This window comes from Ambystoma mexicanum, chromosome 11 (genome assembly GCF_040938575.1).
Source record: "Ambystoma mexicanum isolate Mex_15411 chromosome 11, UKY_AmexF1_1, whole genome shotgun sequence".
Taxonomy (NCBI): domain Eukaryota; kingdom Metazoa; phylum Chordata; class Amphibia; order Caudata; family Ambystomatidae; genus Ambystoma; species Ambystoma mexicanum.
In genome coordinates, this window is record NC_090934.1 from 1,075,419,501 (window position 1) to 1,075,444,022 (window position 24,522).

At 44.3% G+C, this 24,522-nt stretch overlaps 1 protein-coding gene across 2 annotated transcripts in view; it reads right to left on the minus strand.

Moving 5' to 3' along the window:
* LOC138504114 (synaptotagmin-7-like) overlaps nucleotides 1-24,522 on the minus strand; it is a 560,413-nt gene that overhangs the window by 43,202 nt on the left and 492,689 nt on the right. For both annotated transcript variants that reach the window (XM_069624336.1, XM_069624335.1), the window contains exons 3-4: nucleotides 22,884-23,046; nucleotides 700-866 (exon numbers count right to left, since the gene is read on the minus strand). In XM_069624336.1, coding sequence (XP_069480437.1) covers nucleotides 700-866; nucleotides 22,884-23,046 — 330 coding nt within the window. The remainder of the gene's footprint in view (nucleotides 1-699; nucleotides 867-22,883; nucleotides 23,047-24,522) is intronic.

The window sequence follows — 24,522 nt, forward strand, 5'->3', positions numbered from 1 at the left end:
TCCTATTTGCAATGGTAATAGCATTTTACTTCCCAAAAAATGATTTTTCTCAAAATAGTACATAACAGTTGATTTGAAAATCATATCTAGTCCCCAGGCTTAATATAAAAGTATGGGCCCAGGGATATGGTTGTCCCATCTCATCTGGTTATGAAGATATAAATGCATTGTTATACCCACGTATGTCCTTGTTTGTCCCTTAGGGTCAAGCCTCGTGTTATGCCCTTGAGACCAAGCCCCAGGAAAAACCAACCTTGAGGGATAGGCTTTGTGAGAAGGTGTTAAAAGGGTCATGTTTCTGTATGTTGGGTGGTGGGAATAGGCCCTCAAATTCAGAGCCTTTTCTTCAATAACCCAGGTAATCTGCCCTGTTCAATGGAGGGGAGGTTAGGAAAGCTTACTCAGCGAGTATGATTATGAAGAGAAAAAAGAAAACAATATTGCTCACAAAAAGCAGGCACAGTAATCAGGTGAAGGGGCACAGGAAAAGAGGCGAAAGAATTCTGTCAAATTTATATGATGTTTTCTTGATTTGAACATGAGGCCTAGTTGGCCTAGAGAGGTAAGTGATGAACAAAGAGGAAGTAGGCCAGAGGAGAACAGTGCATGATATTGGCAGGTATTTGCAAATATCTCAATATAGATTAACATGTATACACTTTGCACGCTCAAATAACACTCCTATTCCATTATTCTCACCTGCATCACTGTGAACTCCAAGCACAGTCGCTGCTCCTGAATACTGCCCGATGGTACATCAAAGAGAAATGGAGCATTCCACACTGGACTGTATCCTGCCACAGACTTGGTTTCTTTTGTGTCGGAGACTCTCCCATCTTGGTACAGGTGAATTACAACATAGTGATCTGGAAGTATTCAATAGTTATGAAGTGAAATTATAAAAAGTGGTCACGGACACAGATAGAAGAGCAAGAAAATATGAGCCTGATTCACACACATTTGAACTGGGGCAAATCAAGTGAGGCCTGTTAGCTTCAAATTTGAACTTGCTACTGGTGAGGCCTCTAATATTGGCAGCACTAAATGACAGGAGGCATTCTCCACTTGTACCAATATCCCTTGTGAACTAAGCTTGGAATGACTAGAGTTTGGTAAGGTAAAAATCGTTTCTTGGAATAGTCATGATTTAGGAAAATATATCAAGGATGAACATTGTTAGGCATGTAGATATAATCTGTTTAAAATGAACATAGGCTGTGGACCCTTTTTTATTGACAGACATGTCAATTGCAACATACCAGCCACCAAAGGAAAGAGAAGGTTCCAAAGTGGGGCATTGACAGCCTGGATAAACACACATTTAAATGTTAAAATACAGAATTTACCAATAGGCTTTGATGGCTTACACACACTTTTACTAGAATGTCACTTAAAGTCTTGCAAACTATCAATAAATGTATATAATATAACATTCACGCGCCGCTGATGGGGCGGACATGGCGTTTCCGAGCAAAGCGAGGGCCTCAGCTCAGGCCGCGGGCCGTTAAATACCATATCCGCCCGATGGCGGTGCGTGAAAGTTATTCGCACCCCAGGATTCCATGGGGTGCAAATAGTTTTATTTTTTTAGTTTGATTCTGACGGGAGATGAGCTCAGCGTGAGCACATCTCCGTTCAGAAATCTTTTTTTTTTTTATTTGGCCACTGCCGGCAGAGGAGGTTGTGCATAGGTGTGTCTCCCCGCCAGGTTGCACAAACAAGCACTGCAACAAAGCGGTTCCAAACTAACCCCCACATCCACGCAGCACCAGTCAGCAACAGGGGGTACGTCAATGAAGGATAGAACCCATAGAATGTCTCGCTGACAAGGAGAAATGTAATTACTGGGGGCCGTCATACGGATCTGAGACTGAGGTGATCCCTATTGCGGGCCCGGAAGAAGCACAGTAACAATCAACAGAGCGATACGGGAGGGAACAGCAGGGCTTCAACCCCCTTGGAGCACTAAACAGAGTGGAAAAAGCAACCTCCAATGGGAAAACAACCTGTGATCAACTCGGGAGAGACCCAACTTACACGCCAGATAGAAGAGGAGAACTAAGGCCGGGACCCAATACAGGCCCAGAACGGCGGGGACCCCGTGGCGATCGAGGTAGAAAGGCAGTAACGGGCAAGCAGACCGGACCCCAGAGGGACAGGAGGTGTCGGATCAAGCCTCCCCCGCCATCGCAGGGACAAGAATAACTCCACCCCTGCATAAGAGCGCAACAAAACCGGGCAATGCCACATACAGCCCGGACCCCACGCCCCCCGCCTAGGACACTAATGACCCGCTGGCACTAAAAGCAATAGGGGGTACACAGAGCAATACTCGGAACACCAACAACATTAACTGCAGAGCAGGCGGGCACGGCAACAACATCAAAACAGAGTGGAGGCCTCCGCATAAGCAACGGACCATGAAGTGCGCCGGAGACCAGCATCTGACAACATATGGCTGCTACCTTACCCATAACGGAGCCCCGCCAGATGACTTACTCAACTTCCAATGCTGCTGCCAACTAGCGATTCCCATCCGGTGCCGGCACAGAGCGGAAAAGCAACAAAGGGGCAATGGGAACAGCAGACTTCGCCTGACACCTGGCAAGCTGTGCGAAGGGGCACTCCCAGAACCAAACTCTGTGAAAGAGTAGCAAGCAAGCCTTACTGCTTCATAGAAACTGCATCCCCTTAATAAATAAGGGTAACATATGTGAATGCTGGAGGGGACAAACAAAAAGACAATCTCCACCACCAGGAAGGGGGGAAATCCCATGCCAACAAACACAGGCACTACAGAGAACCAGTTCCACCATAGAACCACAGATGCCTCCCCCTCCACCCTGTAACACACAAGCAATAAGCCTCCACCCTGTGTGGGGGGAAGTAGCTACTGGGGGAACCACGACAAAGGAAGCGGAAAGATTTAACCCTACATACGACCCCCGGAAAACCCCAAAGAAGAGAAAAAGACGAGGGACCTCCCCCGTACATAACTTACCAAGCAGAAAGGGGAAGGAAGACACTAGCCAACCATACACCACTGCCTACGCTGTCGAAAGGCGTGGCGGAGCGGACCTGGCTACAAGAGCAGGAGCGAGGTGGGAAACCACAACCAGATGGACATCACAGGTAGGGTGAATTAAGAAACAAAGCAACAACAGCATTGATGTTAATGTCCAGACTGAAAACCATGACCCCAGCACAATCACCTCCCCCCAGCCCCCAAGGGAAACACTAAAAAATCTAAAACAGTTCTGAAAATCTGACGACACAGCGTCGACAGCGAGACAGGGGGACCACAGTCATGAAACTCCCACCAAATAATGACAGGAAATGGGGAGAACACCATGACCAAAGAGGACATGCAAAATTGTTTTAAAGACTTCCAGAACCAATTTCTACTCTCCTTCTAGGAGCAATTTAAAACATTGAAAGAGGACATGAAACAATCATTATATGAGGTAAAAGTGGACATTGAAAAACTGGAAGAAATGCTAGAGCATACATCCCACTTCTCCAGTAACTTGGAACTATAAAGCGAGGATTTAGAAAACAGGTCAAGAAGATCTAACATCAGAATCTGTAGACAACAAAGATTTAACAGACACAAGACTTCTCAGAGATCCTTACAGGGAACACGTAAATTCAAGTCTAGGTCGACAGACTGCACCGAGTAGGCCCAAGAAGATCCTCCGAGTCAGGGGCACAGCCAAGGGACGTACTGGCTGCATTAACATAATTTACCCAAAAAGAGCAAATCCTGCACAAAGTAAGAACAGCGGGCCCACTGAGAGTAAATGCACTGGAGGTACAACTATACCAGGACCTTGCACAATCTACCCTCCAAAAAAGACGAAGAATGGGGCCCATAGTCCAGCATTTAACGACCAACCAAGCGAGATCAAAATTGACATTCCCGTTTGGTCTATTATTTACATGGGCAGGGCGACAGCACAGGATCACAACATGCGAAGAGAGGGAACAAATTCTTCACATACATCAGGACAACAATAGCAACCTGGACCAGTCTCAGGGATGAGCAAAAGGCCCAGGAAAACTGGACAGCTGAAAAACAGTGGTGAAAAGAAATCCAGGAGGTAGGAAAAGATGAAGATCAAACAATATCCTGACAATCCAAAGAAGGGACTAAAGAACAATCACACCATGTCAAGGGGTGGGCCCGTTTGGAATCACACAACTCGCGGCCCAGGGAGAGAAGGAGGGAAGGCAATGTTGGAATCCCAAGTGGGGTTTAGGAACTCCCACAAGTTAAACCTGAGGTCATTTGGGGGCCAGACACGAAGGACACTTCATCCTTGCGCATTTAGGAACCTAGCCCCTCCTCAGGGGGAAAGGGAAATTGGGGAAGGGAGGGTGGAGGGCAGGGGTATGGGGTGTCGAAGGAAAACAAGGGACGGAGGAAAGTGAGAGAGGGTAAGGGGAGAATGAGCAGGTGGCAGCGACACAGGGACACAGGAATAAATGTAACAGGGTATGGCTTGCAGAAACGGAAAACAATTGATATTCCTGACATACAATGTCTGGGGAATGAACACACTAATTAAGAGGAAGAAACTAGAACAACAAGCAGGGAGGTTTAAAGCAGACATTCTTATGTACCAAGAAACGCATATCAAGAAGGCTGACAGGAGCCAAGTTAAGATTAGAGGGGCATCACAAATCTACCAGGCGAACGCGGGGGAAAAGAGTGTGAGTCCTAATAGCCCTACAAGACAGGCTAAATGCACGCGTCCAGCGTGGGATGCCAGACTAGATAGAAGTGCCAAGGTACAATCAGGGACAAACGCACCCTCAAAAGCCCTGAAAAAAGCCTTTGAGGCACCAGCGCTCCATGACCTATGGTGAGTAAAGAGAGGGGCAACACAAGGCTTCACCCATTTCTGAAACGTGCATAACTCCCAATCACGGATAGACTATATCTGGGTCTCCACAGGTCTAGTGGGAAAGGTGGGCAGTATAGACTTCAGACCAATTGCCCTATCGGACCACGCCCCAATAACGGCAACATTCAACATAAACAAGACACGGGGAGGGATCTGGAAATGGAATTTCCTACAGATTTTCTACAAGACAGCATCACGGTAGAAACAATAAAAGCCAAGATCGAACAATACTTCACTGAAAATTACACTAAGGCTACCCACCAGAACACCATTTGGGATGCTTTCAAAGCGGTACTACGAGGCGACATAATAGCCATAAAAGCACAAAGAGACAAACAATGCAACAAATGGGAGGAAGAACTGGAGGGGAAGCTAAAAGAACTGCACAATGAAATAGGGAACAACCCCAATAGGAAAACGAAGTTAGCCCTGAAACATATACAAGGACAGCTGGGTCTGATACAAAGCAAAAAAGCGGAAATGGCCCTTCTACGCCTAAAACACAAATACTACATTAGCCCCAACAAAGCGGACAAACTACTGACAAGACAGTGAAGCAAAAAAGGTCAGAAGACGACAATATTACAACTTAAAGACTGGCCAAACTTGGACATCAAATGAGGAAATGGGGGAAATAATGCGGGATTACTATCAGATCCTATACAAATCATATGAGCCAAGGGAAGACAAACAAAAGGAATACCTTGGGAGAATTACTCTTCCCCAGATCTCAAACACAGACAAGTCAATTCTAGAAATGGACATACAACTGGAGGAAGTCTGCAATGCAATCAAACAACTTCCCAGCAATAGAGTGCCGGGACTGGACGGATACTCAGACGCCTTCTACAAGAAATATCAGGAAGTGCTGGCCCCAAAATTAACAAATCTGTTTAACAGCTTCAGGAGCAAAGGGAACATAACATGCTCCATGAGCGAGGCAACATTGGTGATCTTTCCATCTGACTGCCCTAATTAATTAGGATGCAAAACTACATACGAAAATCTTGGCGCAGAGCCTTGCACAGCTGCTCCCCGCATTAATAGGCTCGGACCAATCAGGATTTATACCCACAAGACAAACAGCAGACAACACTCGCAGGGTGAACCACCTAATCGACAAAGCAGAACAAACCCAAATACCAGCTATCCTTGTGTCCCTAGATGCAGAGAAAGCATTCGATAGAGTAGAGTGGACACAACTCTTTCATACCATGGAAAGCATGGGTTTTGGAAAGAAATACCTACAAATGAACAAGGCTAACTACAACATGCCCCTCACTACGGATATCCCTGAATGGAACCCTAACAAGACCGGTGCCCTTGACTAGAAGCACCAAACAAGGATGCCCACTCTCACCCTTATTGTATGCCATCCTCCTGGAACCACTCCTGATACGAATTGAGGAAATTCATCAGGTGAAGGGGATAATGATAAAGGGAGGGTTAAACACAAATCGATGGCCTTTGCGGACGACCTGCTGGTCGCATTGACACAAAAATTAAAATTAAAAAAAAATTTAAAAAAAATGTTGAAAACACAAACGTTTGTAGAATTGAAAAACAGTTGAAAAAAGAAGGTAAGCGGTAAAAGTAACCGAGCAGGTGGTTGCTCGAGTGGGACGCTCACTCCCAGAGCTGATAAACAAATTAGACCAATTCGATTCCATCTCCGGCCTAAAGATAAACAAATGAAAATCTGAAATATTAAACCTAACAGAGAACCCCTCACTAGTAGAAAACCTAGCCATAACAACCCAATTGAATAACGCCCCAAAAGGGATTAATTACCTAGGGATCATATTAACGCCCTCAATCGAACAATCGACAACGCCAACTACCCGAATCTCTTAATCAAACTGAAAGCACACCTAACAAAGTTTATACCCCCTCCCCCAGCCCACAGAATTTTGTGGTGGGGAAGAATGACAGTTATAAAAATGTTAATCCTACCGAAACTGCTATACTATTTTTAAACACTGCCAGTGAAGATCCCGAGATCGTTTTTTTAGGACATTGAAAAAAATAGTAAGTGCCTTTATATGGAAACACAAACCCCCAAGAATTGTGACGTCGACCCTGACAGCTCAGAAACACCAAGAGGACTGGCTCTTCCACACTTTCGTAGGTACTACGAGGCAGCACAATTGAAAGTGATACAAGAATGGGTAGCACAATCATCCCAGCACATCTGGACCAGACAAGACAGGGCCGTAGCGGGTTCCCCGCCCTCTAACCTACTATGGTTAAACAAATGTTATAAACATCCCAATACTATTATAAGTGAGGTCGTTTGTGTGGGGCTTGGGTATGGGTGTGGAAAACAGCAGTCAAAAGAGGTGACATACCCTTCACCCCGATGTTCGGGAACCCGGAGTTCCAATCGGGGATGGAATGGAACACGTACAATAAATGGATACAAGAAGGATGCTGGATGCTGCAAGATTGGCGACATGTACAGGGGACAATCTACAATGTCATATCAAGAATGCGAGCAGGCATTGGGGCTAACGATCAGGGAGGAATTTCAGTATATTATCAACATAAGCACTTGCTTACATCCCCCCCACAATAAAGAAGCAGCCACAAGACAACTAACACCGTTCGAGAACTTCATGACAACAGCCACAGGCTCTAAAAAGATTGTCTCCAATCTCTACAAACTCTTGAACGATCATGGGGAAGAATTACAATGGAACTACATGAACCGATGGGAAAGAACGCTGGGCGAACCCATCACGAGGCAACAATGGGAACAGGTATGTCGACCCACGTTGTTCTTTCCCCGCAGAACTCTGGGGTTTCTGTCACCCTCGAGACTACAGCGAACCATTGGCGGTCCCGGTGTATTCCGTTCAGGAGACAGCCGGGTGAGTAGCATCCCCACTCTGAGATCGGTGAATACACAGTGATGTTTATATCATAGGAGACTTACACCCCTGTTTTCACTATATAGGACTCCTGTAGACAGATGTTGGAACTATGCACAAGGAGACTGAAGGTTAGTTCCTCACTATACCCAAAGCATGATAGAATCATTTTTTTACAATTAATGTACAATTCACTAAGCTTAGTTTTTTTATGTTACCCTGTAGGTGCACATCCAACTCTTGAATAATTGTAATACGATTAAAGGAATGGTGCGGTCAGAAATATTAGTGTTCCGAGGGTTCGGGCATGTGTTTTCAAGCATACGTTGATCGATAGTACACAAATTTCCTATGTACCTTACCAGAGTTTTTCACTTTTGAACACATGCGAAATCAGGCAGCAGGGCACGCCCATTTTGTGATATTCTTATGCGTCGCCGCATCGCCCAAGCAGGACTGCCCTGGCGGCACTAAATCATATGCCTGAGCCTGACATCAATAGACGCGTACCGCTCATTTCACAACTCCAAAGCACATTTGGTGTCAATGTTCTCTGTGCTTCAGCTAATGGCGTGTCACCATGGAAATGGCAGGACGCCTCTTTCCTCAATAAGTATAAACAGACTGCTCCACAACAGACATCAGATTTTCTTTTCCATTTTCTTTTCCATTCCTCTCACTGTCTTTCTTTGAGTATTCTGTGCCTCGTTTCTGTGCTCTGGTCAGCTACCTTCGTTGCTTGTAGCCCGTGCGAACAGATACCAGTACTATTAGTATAAATTATTTTAGTTTAACCCACAATGGCAACAATGCATCCCTACCAGTACGAGCCAGAGTATTCCGAGGCAGAATTATTCGAAAGAGAAAGATGCGGAAACGATGGGGCTTCGGACGACAGTTGGGAGGACGATTCAACAGATGAAGTGCTTGACCCTAGTCGCATGGACAGCGTTTCCACCTGATAGGTGTGCACTAATGCCGGCCGAGGTGGAGAACTGCTGCTGCCGAGAAAACTCTGAATATCTGAAGGCGAGCCGCTATGCGTTACCGAGCTGCCAGACTTCAGGGCAGCCTGCCTCACACGGTCCGTGTTGAGGATTATGATGGTGCTTATGCACAAACTTCGCGCAACAGTTCGCCCTCGGAATCCAAGTAACGAGTAAGTATACTCTGGTTGTGATATCACTTACGCCACTACTATTTCATGGCTGTCTCCTATATTGTCGTAACTTCAATATATCATTGTCAAACCAATTTAGTCTTGCAATTCTCTAGTAATAGTCGTATAATAGTCGTTCAATATTGTACAGTGTCTAGGTAGCATTTGTACTGGCAACAATGCCATTGGATACAAGAATTGTCATTAGCAACTAAGGCTTAATACACTTATCTTGGTCATTTAAAAACAGTTTGTAACTTTCTCTTTCACAGGTGGTACAGGCTGGTGGCCTATCGTTCGTTTACATGGTGGCTTCATGGGAGGTTTGGACAGCGTGTTAGACGAGTAATACCCGCCTGTGTCTTTTGTGCCATTAGAGACACATTCCCCAGTGACAGCGGTCAATACAGAGGATTTTCCCCTCACTGTGCTGCAACCTGAACTGTACAATGTGTAGTACATTTGTGCCATAAAATTAAGAACTAAAATAAAGCACAACAGAACTTTTATCAATGGTTGTTTCAGTTTTTCAGTGAATCAAGTGTGTCTCCATTCAGCAGTGTTCCGGGCCTTGTCTGCACGCCTCAGGCCCATCCATCCCCTCTCCATTATCAAAGGCAGTTGGCACCAGTGGATGTGCACTGCCAAGGGGTGCTGTCAAGGGCGGGAACGGCCAAGGTGCCAAGCTCCATGTACACTTCAAAGTTATCTTACGCCCAGGGGCCATTGTACACATGCTCTCCACAGACCTCGTGTCCCCTGAAGCAGGGCGCGCTCCTGCAATCCACATAAGGCCACGACATATACACGTCATTCATTCACATACACACCCTCTTTTCTAATTCTTTATAAACCACTTGATATCTATCATGAGAATATCTTTGAGCACTGCAAGTCAACTCGTGAACGTGCTACCTGAGAAACTCAGTGACCACTGAGAATCTGCACGTCGTCGTGCTACCTTCGAACATCTCCCTGTTCTCCTGCCACTAACTACCCTGCTTGCTGAATCTAACAGTTTGTTGGTCAAGGTAAGGGCATGTCACCTAATCATATCTCTTTGATCTTTAAATTTCGAATGAATGTACCCAGTTGTGTTATGATCATTCGTCGCATTGCCATTGACTTGAGTTTAATTTTTTAGGTTATCGATATAACAATTGTCATCATTGTCATTTATCATCGAATTGCATCCTTCGTGGACCGTGTCTATAATATAAGCATGTTTCCTTTTGATGCACGATAGTACATTCAAGGGACGAGTAAAATGTTCTGATTTTCGTCACATCAATGAATTGTTTAGGAAAGTTATACTATAATACAGCCGGCCACGCTACACTGCTTTTGCGGTGGTGACCAAAACATACTTGGCTTATAAGAATGTATGGTATAATTCCTTCTTTCTCACGATTTAATGCAAAGTAATTTTCTAATAATGTTTTTTTTTTGCAGAATTTGCAACAATACCTGCATGTGCGATTTTCGGTTGCCCTTCTAAGATCCATTTGAAATCTGAAGGCACTACAATGCATGTATTCCCAAAGACTATAGATCGAATAAGAGAATGGGTCAGATATTGCGGAAATGCGCCGGAAGAGCTTGAAAGTAGAGTCAAACAAGTCTTGCAGGACAAGAGGGGTGATCGATACCGCATCTGCAGCCTGCACTTTACCCTGATTTTGTACGACCCATCCATGTACACAAAGAAGAATCAACTCAGAACGACTCGTAAATTGCTCCCAAATGCATTTCCGACTAGTCGTTCACATGCCACCTCAGGTGAGTCAAGGAACCGGATTTAGCTGTAGCTCTTGGGGTAGTGAACAGGTAACTAAATGGACGGATTGGTGTTTTTAGGTGTAAATGTCCCTTATAATACTTTTCATATTTACAAGATTTTATTGCTTTTTAAATAAAGACCATTATGATAAACATGTGTTCTTGGTTTTAGAAGCCTCATAGAAAATTGATTTATCGGCACAGATAACTATGCTATAGTGCCCTTTGAAATAAGCATAATGTTTTCGTAATCTGTCTCCTTACATGCCAATCTTTAAGATTAGCATTTCTAAATCAACTAATATTTTCCATTTACAACTCCATGACTATGCACTGAATATGAAGGAGCAAGATTCAGCATCCATGTCTTGCCTGGAGTCAACAACCACTTCGAGCACGTATCAGGTAGTCTTACTTAGCTATTCAGTTCCGGAATTGTTTTATGCATGGAATTTGAGATAATCTGATCATATTTACGTATCGTGTCATTCGTTTACACAATGTTTCATTTGTGGTTTGCTATTGATATGTACCAATGTTTGCGTCACAATGTGTGTCTTCAATTTCAATTTTTTCATCCATACTAATACAAGTACTGTGTTTCAGGGAGATGCAGAAGCTTCGACTACAATTACATCATCCCTTGTAGTTGATCCAGAGCCAGAGGTATGCGTACTGACAGTTCCCTCGAATGAAATGAAGTCGGTCCTAGATCTGATACTACTAGACATTGACAATATTAGAAACAAGCATTTTTTGCAAATAGCATGCATGCAACATTTCAAACAATTTGAGATAATCTGATCATATTTACATATCGTGTCATTCGTTTACACAATGTTCCATTTGTGGTTTGCTATTGATATGTACCATTGTCTGTGTCACAATGTGTGTGTTCAATTTCAATTTTTTCATCCATGCTAATACAAGTGATGTGTTTCAGGGAGATGCTGAAGCTTCGACTACAATTACATCATCCCTTGTAGTTGATCCAGAGCCAGATGTATGCATACTGACAGTTCACTCGAATGAGATAATCTCATCATATTTACATATCGTGTCGTTCCTTTACACAATGTTTAAATTGTGTTTTTTCATAGATATGTACCATTGTCTCTGTCACATTGTGTGTGTTAAATTTCAAATGTTTTCATCCGTACTAATACAAGTACTGTGTTACAGGTAGATGCTGATGCTTCGTCTACAATTACATCATCCCTTGTAGTTGATCCAGAGCCAGAGATATGCGTACTGACAGTTCCCTCACATGAAAGAAAGTCGGTCCTAGATCTGATACAAGATCCGGAGATAGAAGTGGAGGCACGTGGATCCGAGTTGGTGGACCAGCTTGCTGTTGCTGACGTTACAGTAAAGAAGGTTTCAAAGAAAGGCAAGAAAGAAAAGGTAATTTATAAAAAAATTCAATTATTAAACAGTGTTTTTAGCTGGGGCCTTCATAATATACATTTTTAAAATGTAAATTGTCCAATACCGTATGTTGGATTTACATTGAACATCTTTTTCCAACCGGTCTTCTAGGTGTCCCGTGGTTTACGGACTATGCAGACACAGACAGCGACACAAATGAGAGATGCTGCTTGCCAAACTGATTTCACCATGGAGGAACTATTATTTGAGGCGCAGCGTGTTCAAATCAATAAGCAGACTCGAGATGCTTTTGCCCTATGGCCAGAAAATGAATTTAATGTGACCGGCGAAACAAGCAAAGTGTTGTTGGACCATTGCTACAATGTGACTGCTCCACCAGATGAAGATGAAACTGAATATAATGAAGATGCTTTTGAATTAGTCGCAGACCACTTGACACAATCGACACCCGCCAAAAAAGGGCCACCCAAAAACCAATCGACATTGATGTTTTCTCCGATTCATGATCAAGTAACAGACGCTGAAATGACAGAGACTGAAGCATCAATACAATTGACCAAGGAACTATAGAAAGATCTCGACTACAGTATGTCCAGTTTTGCTGATATGTCAACCACAGTTCAGTCAGAAAGAACATTAATGCAGGATGACAGTCTAATAAAGGAGGACAAATACATAGTATTCGACAGCAGCTTGATGGAGATTATAAAGATGCTGAAACGTGTGCATTCAGTGAGAGGGGAAATATGTGGGAAGCAATTGGTGAATGTGACTCGTGTATCACAAGGCAGTAACCTCAAAATACATGCCACCTGTGAAATGTTCCATGAAAAATGTTCATGGTCCGCTCAACCAATGCTGGGGAAAGTGCCAGCTGGCAAACTACTGTGTGCAGCAGCTTTATTTTTCAGTGGCTCTAGTTTCATTAAGTTGTCCACTTTCCGTCAATTTGTGGGACTCCATTTCATTTCTAAAACACAGTACTACAAATATCAACGTCAATATCTATACCCTGCCATTAGTGAAGCTTGGAAAATTGAACAAATGTCTGTTCAAAGTACATTCTCGAAAAAACGGTTCAGGCTAGCTGGCGATGGACAGTGTGAGAGTCCCGGATTTTCAGCTAAGTACTGCACATACCACTTTCAGGACATAGAAAGTAAAAAAAATTGTGAGTTCGGTGGTCGTGCAGGTGTCCGAATGTAAATCCTCAGTGACCATGGAGAAACTTGGTTTTATAAAATCACTGGAAGATCTACAATTGAGGGGAATGCAAATCGACCTCATAGCCACGGACAGACACGTTTCAATAGCCAAGACAATGAGAGAGCAGTTTCCAAATATTTGCCATCAATTTGATGTATGGCATGTTGCCAGATCCATCAATAAAAAAATCTCAACTGCAGGGGAAAAAAAAGGTTCTGAAAGTATTTCACAGTAGTCCCAGTCAGTCTTTCAGCAACCATCTTTGGTGGAGCTCCAAAACTTGTGATGGGTATGTGGAAATTCTACTAGAAAAATGGCGGTCACTGATGCACCACTGTTCCAACGTTCACTCTTGGACAGAAAACCAACATTTCCACCAATGTGAACATGGGCCTTTGTCGCCGGAGCAGGAACGGAAGAAGAAGTGGTTGATTCCATCTTCACCTCCACACAAAGCCCTTGAGAAGATTGTGTTTGATAAAACTCTATCAAGAGATATGAAGGGACTCACAGCATTCTGTCACACGGGAGATTTCGAGGTGTTCCACAATATGGGCCTAAAGTACAGGCCAAAGAGATTGCATTTCGGCATTCAAGGGATGAAATATAGGACATTATTAGCGGTATTAGCGCATAACGAGAATGTAGGCCGTGAACAATCGAGGACTGCGGCAAACCTTGGGATGCTTTGCTACACTATGGCCTTCACAAAAAGAAGCAATAAATGTGTGGTCAAGCCAGTATATGAGGAAATGGAATTTGATTTTGTGAAAGATCTTATTATTAATGTTTTGGAGATGCATAATCATGGAATTGCATGCAATTTTGTTCCGAGTACACATACATTGCCACAAAACATTGCCAACGTGCCCTGTCCACCTAAAGCAGAGCTTGTGGAACAGTTCAAATCTCGGTAGAAATGATTACCATCTTTTCTTTTGATCAACAATGTTTTTATGAAGTGTCCAAATAAAGCATCCAATTTGTCTTTTAAAATGTATACTCTTTGTTAATTATTTTTTCAACTAGTGCAGTCAGTTTTTACGATTGCCTTCCAATGTAACTCTGTGCTTTCACAGTTCACAGCGTGCTATGACAGCCCCCACATTTTACCTCCTGTGCCCGTGCTTCACAATTCCAATGCTCATGGATGCGGTGAGACAAGATGTTGCAAACTAAGAATGTATCTTCATTATGAGTGAAGGTCAATGTTTGCTTGTGAGCTGAGGAAGCCCACGCATTGCACACACAGTATAAGGTTCAATTGTTTTTTGACCTTGAGGGAAAGGGACCATTCCGAAAGGGATTTAATTAAATGAGGGGTGTAATAACATAAGATATGATAAGGTTGTCCATTCCAAAACTGGACTAAGGTACATGTATGTTCAATTCATGAAAAATCGTTGCTCCGAACGGAGTCTGCGTTACGCCACGAGAATGGAAATGCGGAATATAATGTAAGTTGGACTTTCGAAGATTTTAGCTGACCGTTATTGCTGGGTTACATTGTACTCGTTTGTTCTGTGTGGCATATTGCAATGAAACGCAAGTACAACCTTTGTGTGTACTGGTCTTTCTAACGTGCACATGGGCAGTCCAGCATCGAGATGCATGTAGACCACCACTCGCTTCCCCCAGGTTTAAGGCTAATATTTCATTAAAATGCCATCCATGTGCACCTCGAATTGTAGTGTCAGCTTCCGCATCCCGTTTAGAGCTGAACCTACTCCATAGCACTATCCTACCAAGCAAATTGAGGAGTACTTTCCACATTGTTTTCTCTCTGTTCACATTGTTTCAGGTCTGTGCTAATCGTTAGTTTTAACATGATGCCGAATTAATAAGTAAAATGATAAATTGTAATAAAGATCAGCTACTGAGACACATTTCTATTATGTTTTCCAAACAGGTACATCCTGCCATTCTGCGATTGTCATCAATTCCAGATACCAACTGATGGATTCTTCAACCGTCAACTGTAGATACATGTCAATAACAGGACATATTTGACTCTTCTTTGGGATGATCGCCAAGGGCCAATGTGCCCTTACGCGGTACCAGCCATTAGGAGCAACATAACATCCTTTACAGTGGTCTAGCGCCAAGTTGATGCACAACCCTTGCAATTCACCGTGCGGTCAAAGTGCTTCTTTTACCCAAAACGAACACCTTGTGTACCCAAAAGGAACACCGCGTGACTCACGATAAACATTTGCGGATCGAGAGTAAAGGAAAAAAATACCAATTTGATTGACTATGGCAATCGCCAGATTTTCTTGTAGCGTTTATTGTGAAATAAAAGTACTTTACAAATTGTACAGTCTTGCTGTTTCCTTTTAAAATACATTTTCATATTCTGAATTGTGATGCGCTGTGTTGTGAGACGATGTGTGTTGATTTCCGGGTTCTGCGTCACGTCACGTAGGTGATGACTGGGCACATTTGGCTACGCTGCCCAGTAACGTCAAGGAGAAAGGCGGAGAATATCACTAGGTTTGGTGATGTCAGGCTCAGAGGTGGGGTATTGTCATGACCCTTGCCCAAAACCCCCTCTGGCAGACCCATTTGCCAGGTGGAGTCAGGACTCGGGCCTCTAGAGCCCGGCATCCTCTTCAAAAGCCCTCATGGGGCCAGTCCTGGCGCCTATGGCGCCAGGCTCATACACCATGAACAACGATGTGCTTGGGAACTACTTTATTGTATTGTCAGCCAACATGGAGGCATCCACATAGCTTGGTTCCTAAGAACCAAACTATGCGGTCGAGTGTTTTGGGTGAAGCAGGCCTGGAACTACTTTCCCTGGTACTACTTTACCTGGGCTATATAAACCACACCCTGACTGCAGAACATGCTCCGTGTTACTTTGCAGCTTGCAACGTGACGCTCACCGTGTCCAGCTATTCCCTCGAACCTCGGAGAAGCAGAACCTGCAAGGAGACAAAAGGAACATCACTAGCAGAAGCATCTTACCTGCAGTCTTCATCTTTAAACACTTGCAGCTACTGAGAACAGCTTCCTCGAATCTGCACGCCTTCCAGACAGAACGACCTGAAAGAGGAAGATAGAGGCAACATTAAAGAAAGCTGTAGAGACATTTACAAATTACGAACTGCTCAAAAGGCTTACCTGGCTGGTCACCTCTCGGCTGGCACCACTTCGGACATTCCACTCGCGCTGGAGAACACCGCAACCTACAAGGAAGGAAAACACAGGTTAGCAAAGGCAAGACTTAGCAGCGCTGCGCATAGCGCTTACTTACCGCATCATAGTGCTTTTAATGCGCCATCATTTATCAGCGGGGCTCAACCAAGCCAGTTCGCCGCGCTGAAGCTCTGCAAACCTAAGGGAGAAAAAGAGAGACATTTTAAACAAAGAAAGGCATGCAGGATAGCAACAAAACGAAAGAACAGCAATAAGACCTACCTGAACAATATCAAACGGGCCGGCGTCAGTGAAGTAACTGGACTGCACTCGCCCATGAAAGACAACGCGCCCCTGCAAAGAAGGCAGGACGGAGAGCACTCCTAATTCTACCACAAGGTGAAGAGAGGGCGCCAGAGGGACTGAAAGCATATGGGGGTGGAGGGAGGATACTTACCCCAGTCGGTCCGTCTTGAACACAGTCCTCCTGTATTTTCAGGCAGAACCTTCCCCGCAGACCACATCAGGGCAAAGCTGAGAAGCACTCGAGCTCTTCGCTCGTCTGCCTCCAACTCCCTCAGGGTTAGTCGCTTCTCCAAGCAGCGAGTTGGTAGTAGATCTCTTTCGTCTGCTGGGGCCTCCCTCTAGAACAGCCTCCCTGCCTCTCTGAAACTTGAGGAGAACCATCTCTGGTTCTGGAAGCACCTCAAGACCTTCCTCTTTGCTTCTGCTTTCTCTTCTCCTCTCCCCTGCTGATCTCCTGGCTGAATCTGAAACTGCACTGGTTTACTTGGCTATCTGCTGATCTCAGACCCAGGTTCCCTCCCAGCCAGTTGCACACCTGCACTGCCCCCCCTGGCAACCCTTGCACTCAGGGACTGTTTCTATATCCCTACAGCCCCTACTAGCACTTGACACCTGATATCTGCACTTACTCTTGCACTTGCCACCAGCTGGACACACTTTTATTTATTTCCTCTATTTATTTTACTGTTATCATATATACTGCATTTCTGCCTTCCCATTTCCCCTGCACTTTTCCTCTTCCCCCCTCCCCTGCACTTGCGCTATCTCAATGTCACCTGGCCTAGTAGTCTCTGTCTTCCCTCTGTTTCCCCTCCTTGCCTCGTCACGTCTTGAAACACTTGTGTATGGGAATGTTATAAATGCCACATCATATATCATATATCAAACACACCAACGTGCTCCATCTGCAAGGCCCTATCACTGAGTACATCCACGCATCTGCCAACCCAACAGATATGGTATATCTATACAACACCACCATCATCCACGCTATCGACAAAATCGCCCCACTCAAACTACGTAAACCTAAACCAAAAGATCACCTTAATTCCTGGTTCTCACCCAACTTTAAGGAACTTAGAGCCAACAAACGTACCGCAGAAACACTATGGAAAGCCACACCATCCAAAATCAACAGAGATCTATTCCTCACCACTGCTAAAAAATACAAGCAAGCTATACTCCAAGCCAAGAGCTCTACTTACAATGAGCGCATAGCAAACGCCAAATCTGGTAGCAAATAATGACATACTATACTGAGGGAACTTGAATCACAGACGAACCCCCCTGAACCTGCCAAAAAGATGAAACCTGGTGTACCAATATACAGAATGCCCTCACAGATAAAATATCAATGCTTCAAACTAAAATTGCCAACAAAAAAAAGATAAAGTGACCATGCCAGACACTGGCACAGACACACACCACAGCCAAACCTCCTCATACTTGCATCAAAGATTGTGTCACAGAACTTGCCCCGTTTATCACCTGTTTCATCAACAACTCATTTGCACAAAGCACTGTCCCCAAGAATCTAAAGGAAGTGTGGGTCCTCCGACTGGTAAAAAAAAACATCACTCAGGACAGGACTCAGCCAGTTGGGCTGCCGACCTAGACACGGCACGGAAACGGCGCTCATTGATCTTAAAAACCAAATGGACACCATAATCGATAATGATAACTTAACTATTCTACTGCTCCTAGACTGCTCCGCTGCCTTTGACTTGGTGAACCATAAAATACTGTGTCGTCACCTAGCCATCGCTGCCCAATTCTCATCAATAGCTATTTCTTGGATTGAATCTTTCCTCTCAGAGTGGACAATGAGAGTGTTTTCCAACATAGCCAATGCTGCTCCAGTGCGAGCCCTCTGCGGTGTGCCCAGGGGTCCTGCGTGTCACCAACGTTGTATAACATATTTAGCAAGCCTCTGTTTGACTGACTAGATGAACTTGGAGTGTCATACACTAATTACACGGATGACACGCAGATCCTGGTGCACCTCTCTGGAGACTACAACAAAGACTCCATCATACTCAATAACCTCTATCAAATTATCCAATCCTGGATGGCCCAACATTAACTCTGTCTAAATGATGACAAAACCGAGTTACTATTGGTCGGCACACAAACAAGACTAAAAAAACTCGACCCCTGATACAAATTATTCACAATAGATGGGAACAATATCACTTTCTCAAAAGAAATCAAAACCTTGGGTGCATACCTTGACTCCTCATTAACCTTCAATAGACAAGTCAACGCAACTGTCTCATCAGCAGCCTACACGGCTAACCTTATTAACGCATGTAGACCATACCTCTCACCTGACAGCTGCCTGACCTTAGCCAGAGACCTCATCCTATCAAAACTCAACTATTGTAATGTACTGCTAGCTGGCATCTCGATAACTAGCATTAAATTATTCCAAGTCACACAAAACAATGTGCTCCAAGCTGCCTTAAACATCCCCAGAAGAGAGCATATCTCTGAAATAAGACGCAATGCACGCTGGCTGCTGGTCCAAGACAGAATCACATTCAAAACACTGGCTATTGCCCATAAATGTCTAACCAATACTGCACCCTAATATCTTACTAATCTGCTTACACCAACACAAACCACCAAGCCTACACGCGCTTCAGCAGCTCACCTCCTAACTGTGCTTAAATTCAAAAGTACTAAAGCCGGGGGTTGCAGTTTCCCAGTCGTAGCTTCAAAAAGCTGGAACACTCTCCCTCTAGCCATCAGATCTGATACATCCCACCCACCATTCCGCAGAAAACTTAAACCATGGCTCCTCTCACATAATATGTAGCTGTAGCATACACCTCTACTGTTAACACCTCTTTGCCAAGTGCATACCTATCCTAACAAACTGCACCGAGAATCCAATAGTGAGAACCCGCATATTGTAAATTGTATACTCAACCTATATATTTTGTATATACTGTACATTCTGTAAAGAGACACCTGTAATTAAATGTTCTACTGCATGTTGCCTGTGGTAACAAATGCAAATGTTTCTTACCCTGTATTTCCAGCGCCCAGATACCCACGGGTTAGGTGCGCTTTATAAATGCTATGCTAAATAAATAAATAAATTAAGTGCAGAAAATAAGCATCAGGCTGTTCCTTACTTATCAGCTGGACCACCAACCTTCCCAAGGGATACCATGCAATCCACACCTAAAAATGACCTCCCTCACGCTGCAGCGTGGGTGAAAGTTGATAAGTTGAAGGAAGGTTGATCTGAAGATAGTTACATAGCAAACAGGTTTGATTCTGTTTTTGTGCTATTCATTCCAACTGTTTCTGCGGTGTTTTTAAAAATAAACAATATGTTTCTATCAGTGCTAATCTGTCATTCCCCATTACAAAAATCATACACTGTTTTTTACTGTTCACAATAAATGTTCCTTTCAGTTTTATTGGATTTCTTTTGAAGTACTAGTACAACCTAACTATTAGTAATGAAATGTGGAAAAAGTCCGTTCTCAGAAGATTTCCCTTCAACAAGAGTCATTAAAGTGAAATTCGCACCCTGGAAAGGCAGATTGACCAATCACAATCCTCCTTTCCCGGGTGCGATTGTGCATTCGCAGACCCCGGGAAAAAATGTCAATGTTTTCCATGGCCGCCATCTTCCGAAATGGGGCCCTAGTCCCTTTTTGATTTTGATTTTAATTGCGGCGGCCATTATTTTTAACTTTTATTTTTCTCAGACAGGGGATGTGCTCGTGCTGAGCTCATCTCCCGTCATAAGGAAAAAACAACAAAAAAAAAACTATTTGCACCCCGGTAAAATCCCGGCCAGCGAATAGCTTTCATGCCCCGGCGGCAGAGCCGGCATGGGATTTAACGGCCCCCAGCCCAAGCTGGTGCCCTCGCTAAAAGCCATTAAAGCCCGTCCACCCTGCCGTCAATGCTACAGGCAGTGATCAAAGGAGGCGGGATCGGTTGGGAGCTGTGCTCCTATACTTGTTTAAATTACATTTTACTGTTCCTATACTTTTCTTTTAAAAAGGAAGAGTTCCTGAATGGTTTCCTTTTAAAATAAAAGTGTAGGAAGTTGTTCAAACTTGCACTTCAGTGCACTGCACTGAACGTTCCCTTAAACAGCAGGTGCATGCGTTTGGGGGTTTGTATTGTGCATGCGAGGAGGCGCAGAGGTGGGGTTTGTGGGGACGGGGGTAGGCCAGTAGGGAACATAGTTCCACTACTTCTTTTCGTGCACTTCGACCACTGGCTACAGGAGATGAGGCCAATTCCATTGCAAGGAGCTCAAGACAGGAAAAGACCAGTCTCCTTTGGATGTGCTGAGCGATCACTCTATATACGGCCGAGAAGCATATTCTGCTATATCTTAGGCTGATTTGAACAAGGGCAAGTGAAAAAAACACTGGCACAATTCTCTAAAAAAAAATACACATTCAGCACAGTGAAAATTTGCAACTGGGAAGAGCAGTAGGACAAAGGGCCCCTCATTCATTGCATTCTGGTACCTGTAGTTCTGCGTTCGAAATGGAAATTCAAAATCAGTACCATAATGCAGAGAAAAAAACAGGACCAAACCAACCATCACGCACAGAATGGGAAACCTTGTGATTCTAAATTGCACAAACTTCAAAATGGTTGAAATGTGATAAGCAACACTAAGAAGGGAAAGTGTTTAGTTAGATACTTAGTTCAATTAAGTTAATTCACTGAAGCATCAGCTTTCTACTATCACTGGAGACCACAGGCGTGCCCACAGCACTTGTTCTCACACTTACCGGTACTTCAGAGCAGTGTACCACCATCATCACGCCGATTTGTCCGGTAACACTGCAGCCTCCCACCTCACAGGGCGAGGCTCTGTCGGTTCGTGCGAAGCTAACCACTGTTGATATCCAAGACGCGAACATTTTGGGTCCATCTTGCTTCGAATCACCTGACCCTGCCATTGTCGCTTAACAATGCAACTTGTACTTTCTAACTGCATACTATCGACTCTGTTTCCCTTATCATGTGAATAGGCGTGTCTACTGCGTACCCTCTCTAATATTGCGCGCCACGTTCGCTTGCACACCTGAAGTAGTCCCCGCACCATGAGGAGAGGTTTTACCAGAATGTGTACACTACTGGATTTGGCATTTTTCAGCCCTGCGCTGTGTTTGCATTTAACCTACCTGAAATGTACCTGCACTTCTGTAACTAGCGCCTAGATACCCCAGGGTTTGCTGCGGTGAAACAAATGCTAACAATAAAATAAATACTGGATTTGACATTTTTCAGCCGTGTGCTGTGTTTGCATTTGGCCTACCTGTAAATACTGGATTTTACATTTTTCTGCCCTGCAGTGTGTTTGCATTTAGCCTACCTGTAACTACTTGAAACACTTGTGTATAGGCGCGTTACAAATGCCATATCATATCATATCATATCATATCATATCATACTGGATTTGACATTTTTCTGCCCTGCGCTATGCTCGTATTCAACCTACATATTATTATCGATTTTGAATTACACAGCCCCATACTCTACTTGTTATCCCACCTGTCTGCAACAGTCGTACCTGTACTCCTGCAGTAACCTTCTGTACCATGAGGCGCGGCAATGTCAAACAGTACATCTACCTTTACCATGCCTTCTATGCTTACCTGTACTCCTGCAGTAGCCCCCTGTAACATGACGCAAGGCTCTGCCAGAGTATGCCTTCTAGTCCTTTCCTCATGTTGTAACTATTATGTGATGCCTTTCCCTTTAGAGCCTGTCACTTTGCACTTAATGTAACTAGCGCTGAGGGTCTTGTGCGCTGCTATGAATGCTAAAATAAAATAAATAAATAAAATAGATGTTCAGCACCATGCATTATGTCTCAACTAGTTGTTTATGTGTTGCATCTTTACTGACAATGTTTTCGGGGAAAATCTGCATTACTCAACTGGGCCTCTGACCAACTGGTCTGCTGCAGTGCTTGCAGGCAATATAAAACTAAATAAAAAATAAATATTGAGCAGGGAACTTTTATTCCAGTGGTGCTTTATCTGTATTTATGGGTTTTACCGGAAATTGGAAAGTTGTATGTTACGCTATGTTAGGTTGATTTATGTAAGTATTAGCAACTCCTACGTCCCATACCTGGTGCTCCGGGTATTCGGGTCAGCCGGCCAAGATGTTCTGCCTTTCGCACCATCACCTTGATGCGGTTAGCCAGTGCCTGGTACTGCAGGACGAGAAAGAGCTGGCCAAGCGGCTGGGAATCTGGAGCAACAGCAGTGAAGACCTCCTGGGAACTGAGGCACTAAAAATGAAGAGACAGAGAAATTACGGGTTTTCATTCTGCAACCATTATTTCAGTGTTTCTAGCCTCTACTTGCACATCGCCCTATATTCCCCCTGTCCTTTTCTTTGTAGATTTCCTTAGTTTCTGATGTACCAGAAGCTCTTGCAAAGAGCTAAAATGTCTCCAACTGCCATAAAAGGGCAGACAAGCATCCATCAGGAATTTGGTCAATCACTGACCATATGAACACTCGATGCATAAAGAATGTCCTCTCTCAACCATATTACACCAGCTTATTCTACTTCCTTTTTGTTAGTCGGAGTCATTAAGTTCAAGACCTAGTGGATCACTTTATTCTTCTGTCCCTCCAAACTAGTCCTCGGTCCAGCCATTTGTCATCTGCCCTATCTGGGTGCCCAATCTTCTCCAGAGCCTTATGTCAGGGACAGCCTTGACTGTCATTCTCTCAGGTGGCTCCTCTGCATAGGCAGACATATACTCACCCACGGTCAGGAGGGGGCACATACTGGTGAGCCCCTCACCACCTTTGGAAAGGAGGACTATATGGCACTATGCCTGACTCTATATGTTGATAGTGGGGTCTCCAAGGAGGCAGGGTTGCCAGCATAAGCTATGTGCTGCTGATTCCACAGAAACAGTAGGGAAGATCCCCAGACTATCCCAGCAATGCCACAAACAGGAGGCGGGTGATTGGCACATGAAGACCCTTTGGGCACTGTCCACATTCTTTGGGCACTGTCCACATTTCTCCTCCCCAAACATAGATACTGCTCCTCAATAGTGCGAGCCCAATCATTCAGACAGGAAATGTCACAATAACTAACTGCAAGCTCCTGCTCTCACCTCACAAGGGCCCAGTGTGTGAAGAACCATCACGCACAAGGACAGAGGTTGGAGATTCAATGGAGAGCTCTGTGCTGTGAAAACACTAGAGTAAATCCCAGATTGCGACCCCATACTTGAGGCCTCAGTATGGAGACCAACAACACCGAAGTCCGCAGAGCCCCATACACCTGAATGGAATGAATTCAATGACCTGCTCGGCCAACCCATTAGCCCTGCACCAAAATTCCCACACGTGAAAGCCCTAACATTGTTAGGTTTTCAAATGCCAGCCTGTCACGAGTATAGTGATATGCTGAAGCAGGGCTGCATGAGTGTTTCGAGAAGGCATTCAAGTGGAGAAGGCTGGAAGGGAGAGCAGATAAAGCCAAGGCAGCAAGCCAGGAGTTGGAGAGGAGAGCAAGACGAGAGGAGAGGAGGAGTATGTGAAGAGTGGAGTAGATTAGAGTGAGAAAGGAGAAGAAATGAGATGAGAAAAATACAGGAGGTGGAGATAGAAGGAGGAGGATGAGAAGTAATGAAAGGAGGTGCATGAAAAATCAGGGAGAAGAGGAGGAACACCAATATTTGGTGAGAGTAGGAAGAAGGTGAGAAAAAAGAAGAGGAGAAGGAAGATGAGAGGAGAAGAGA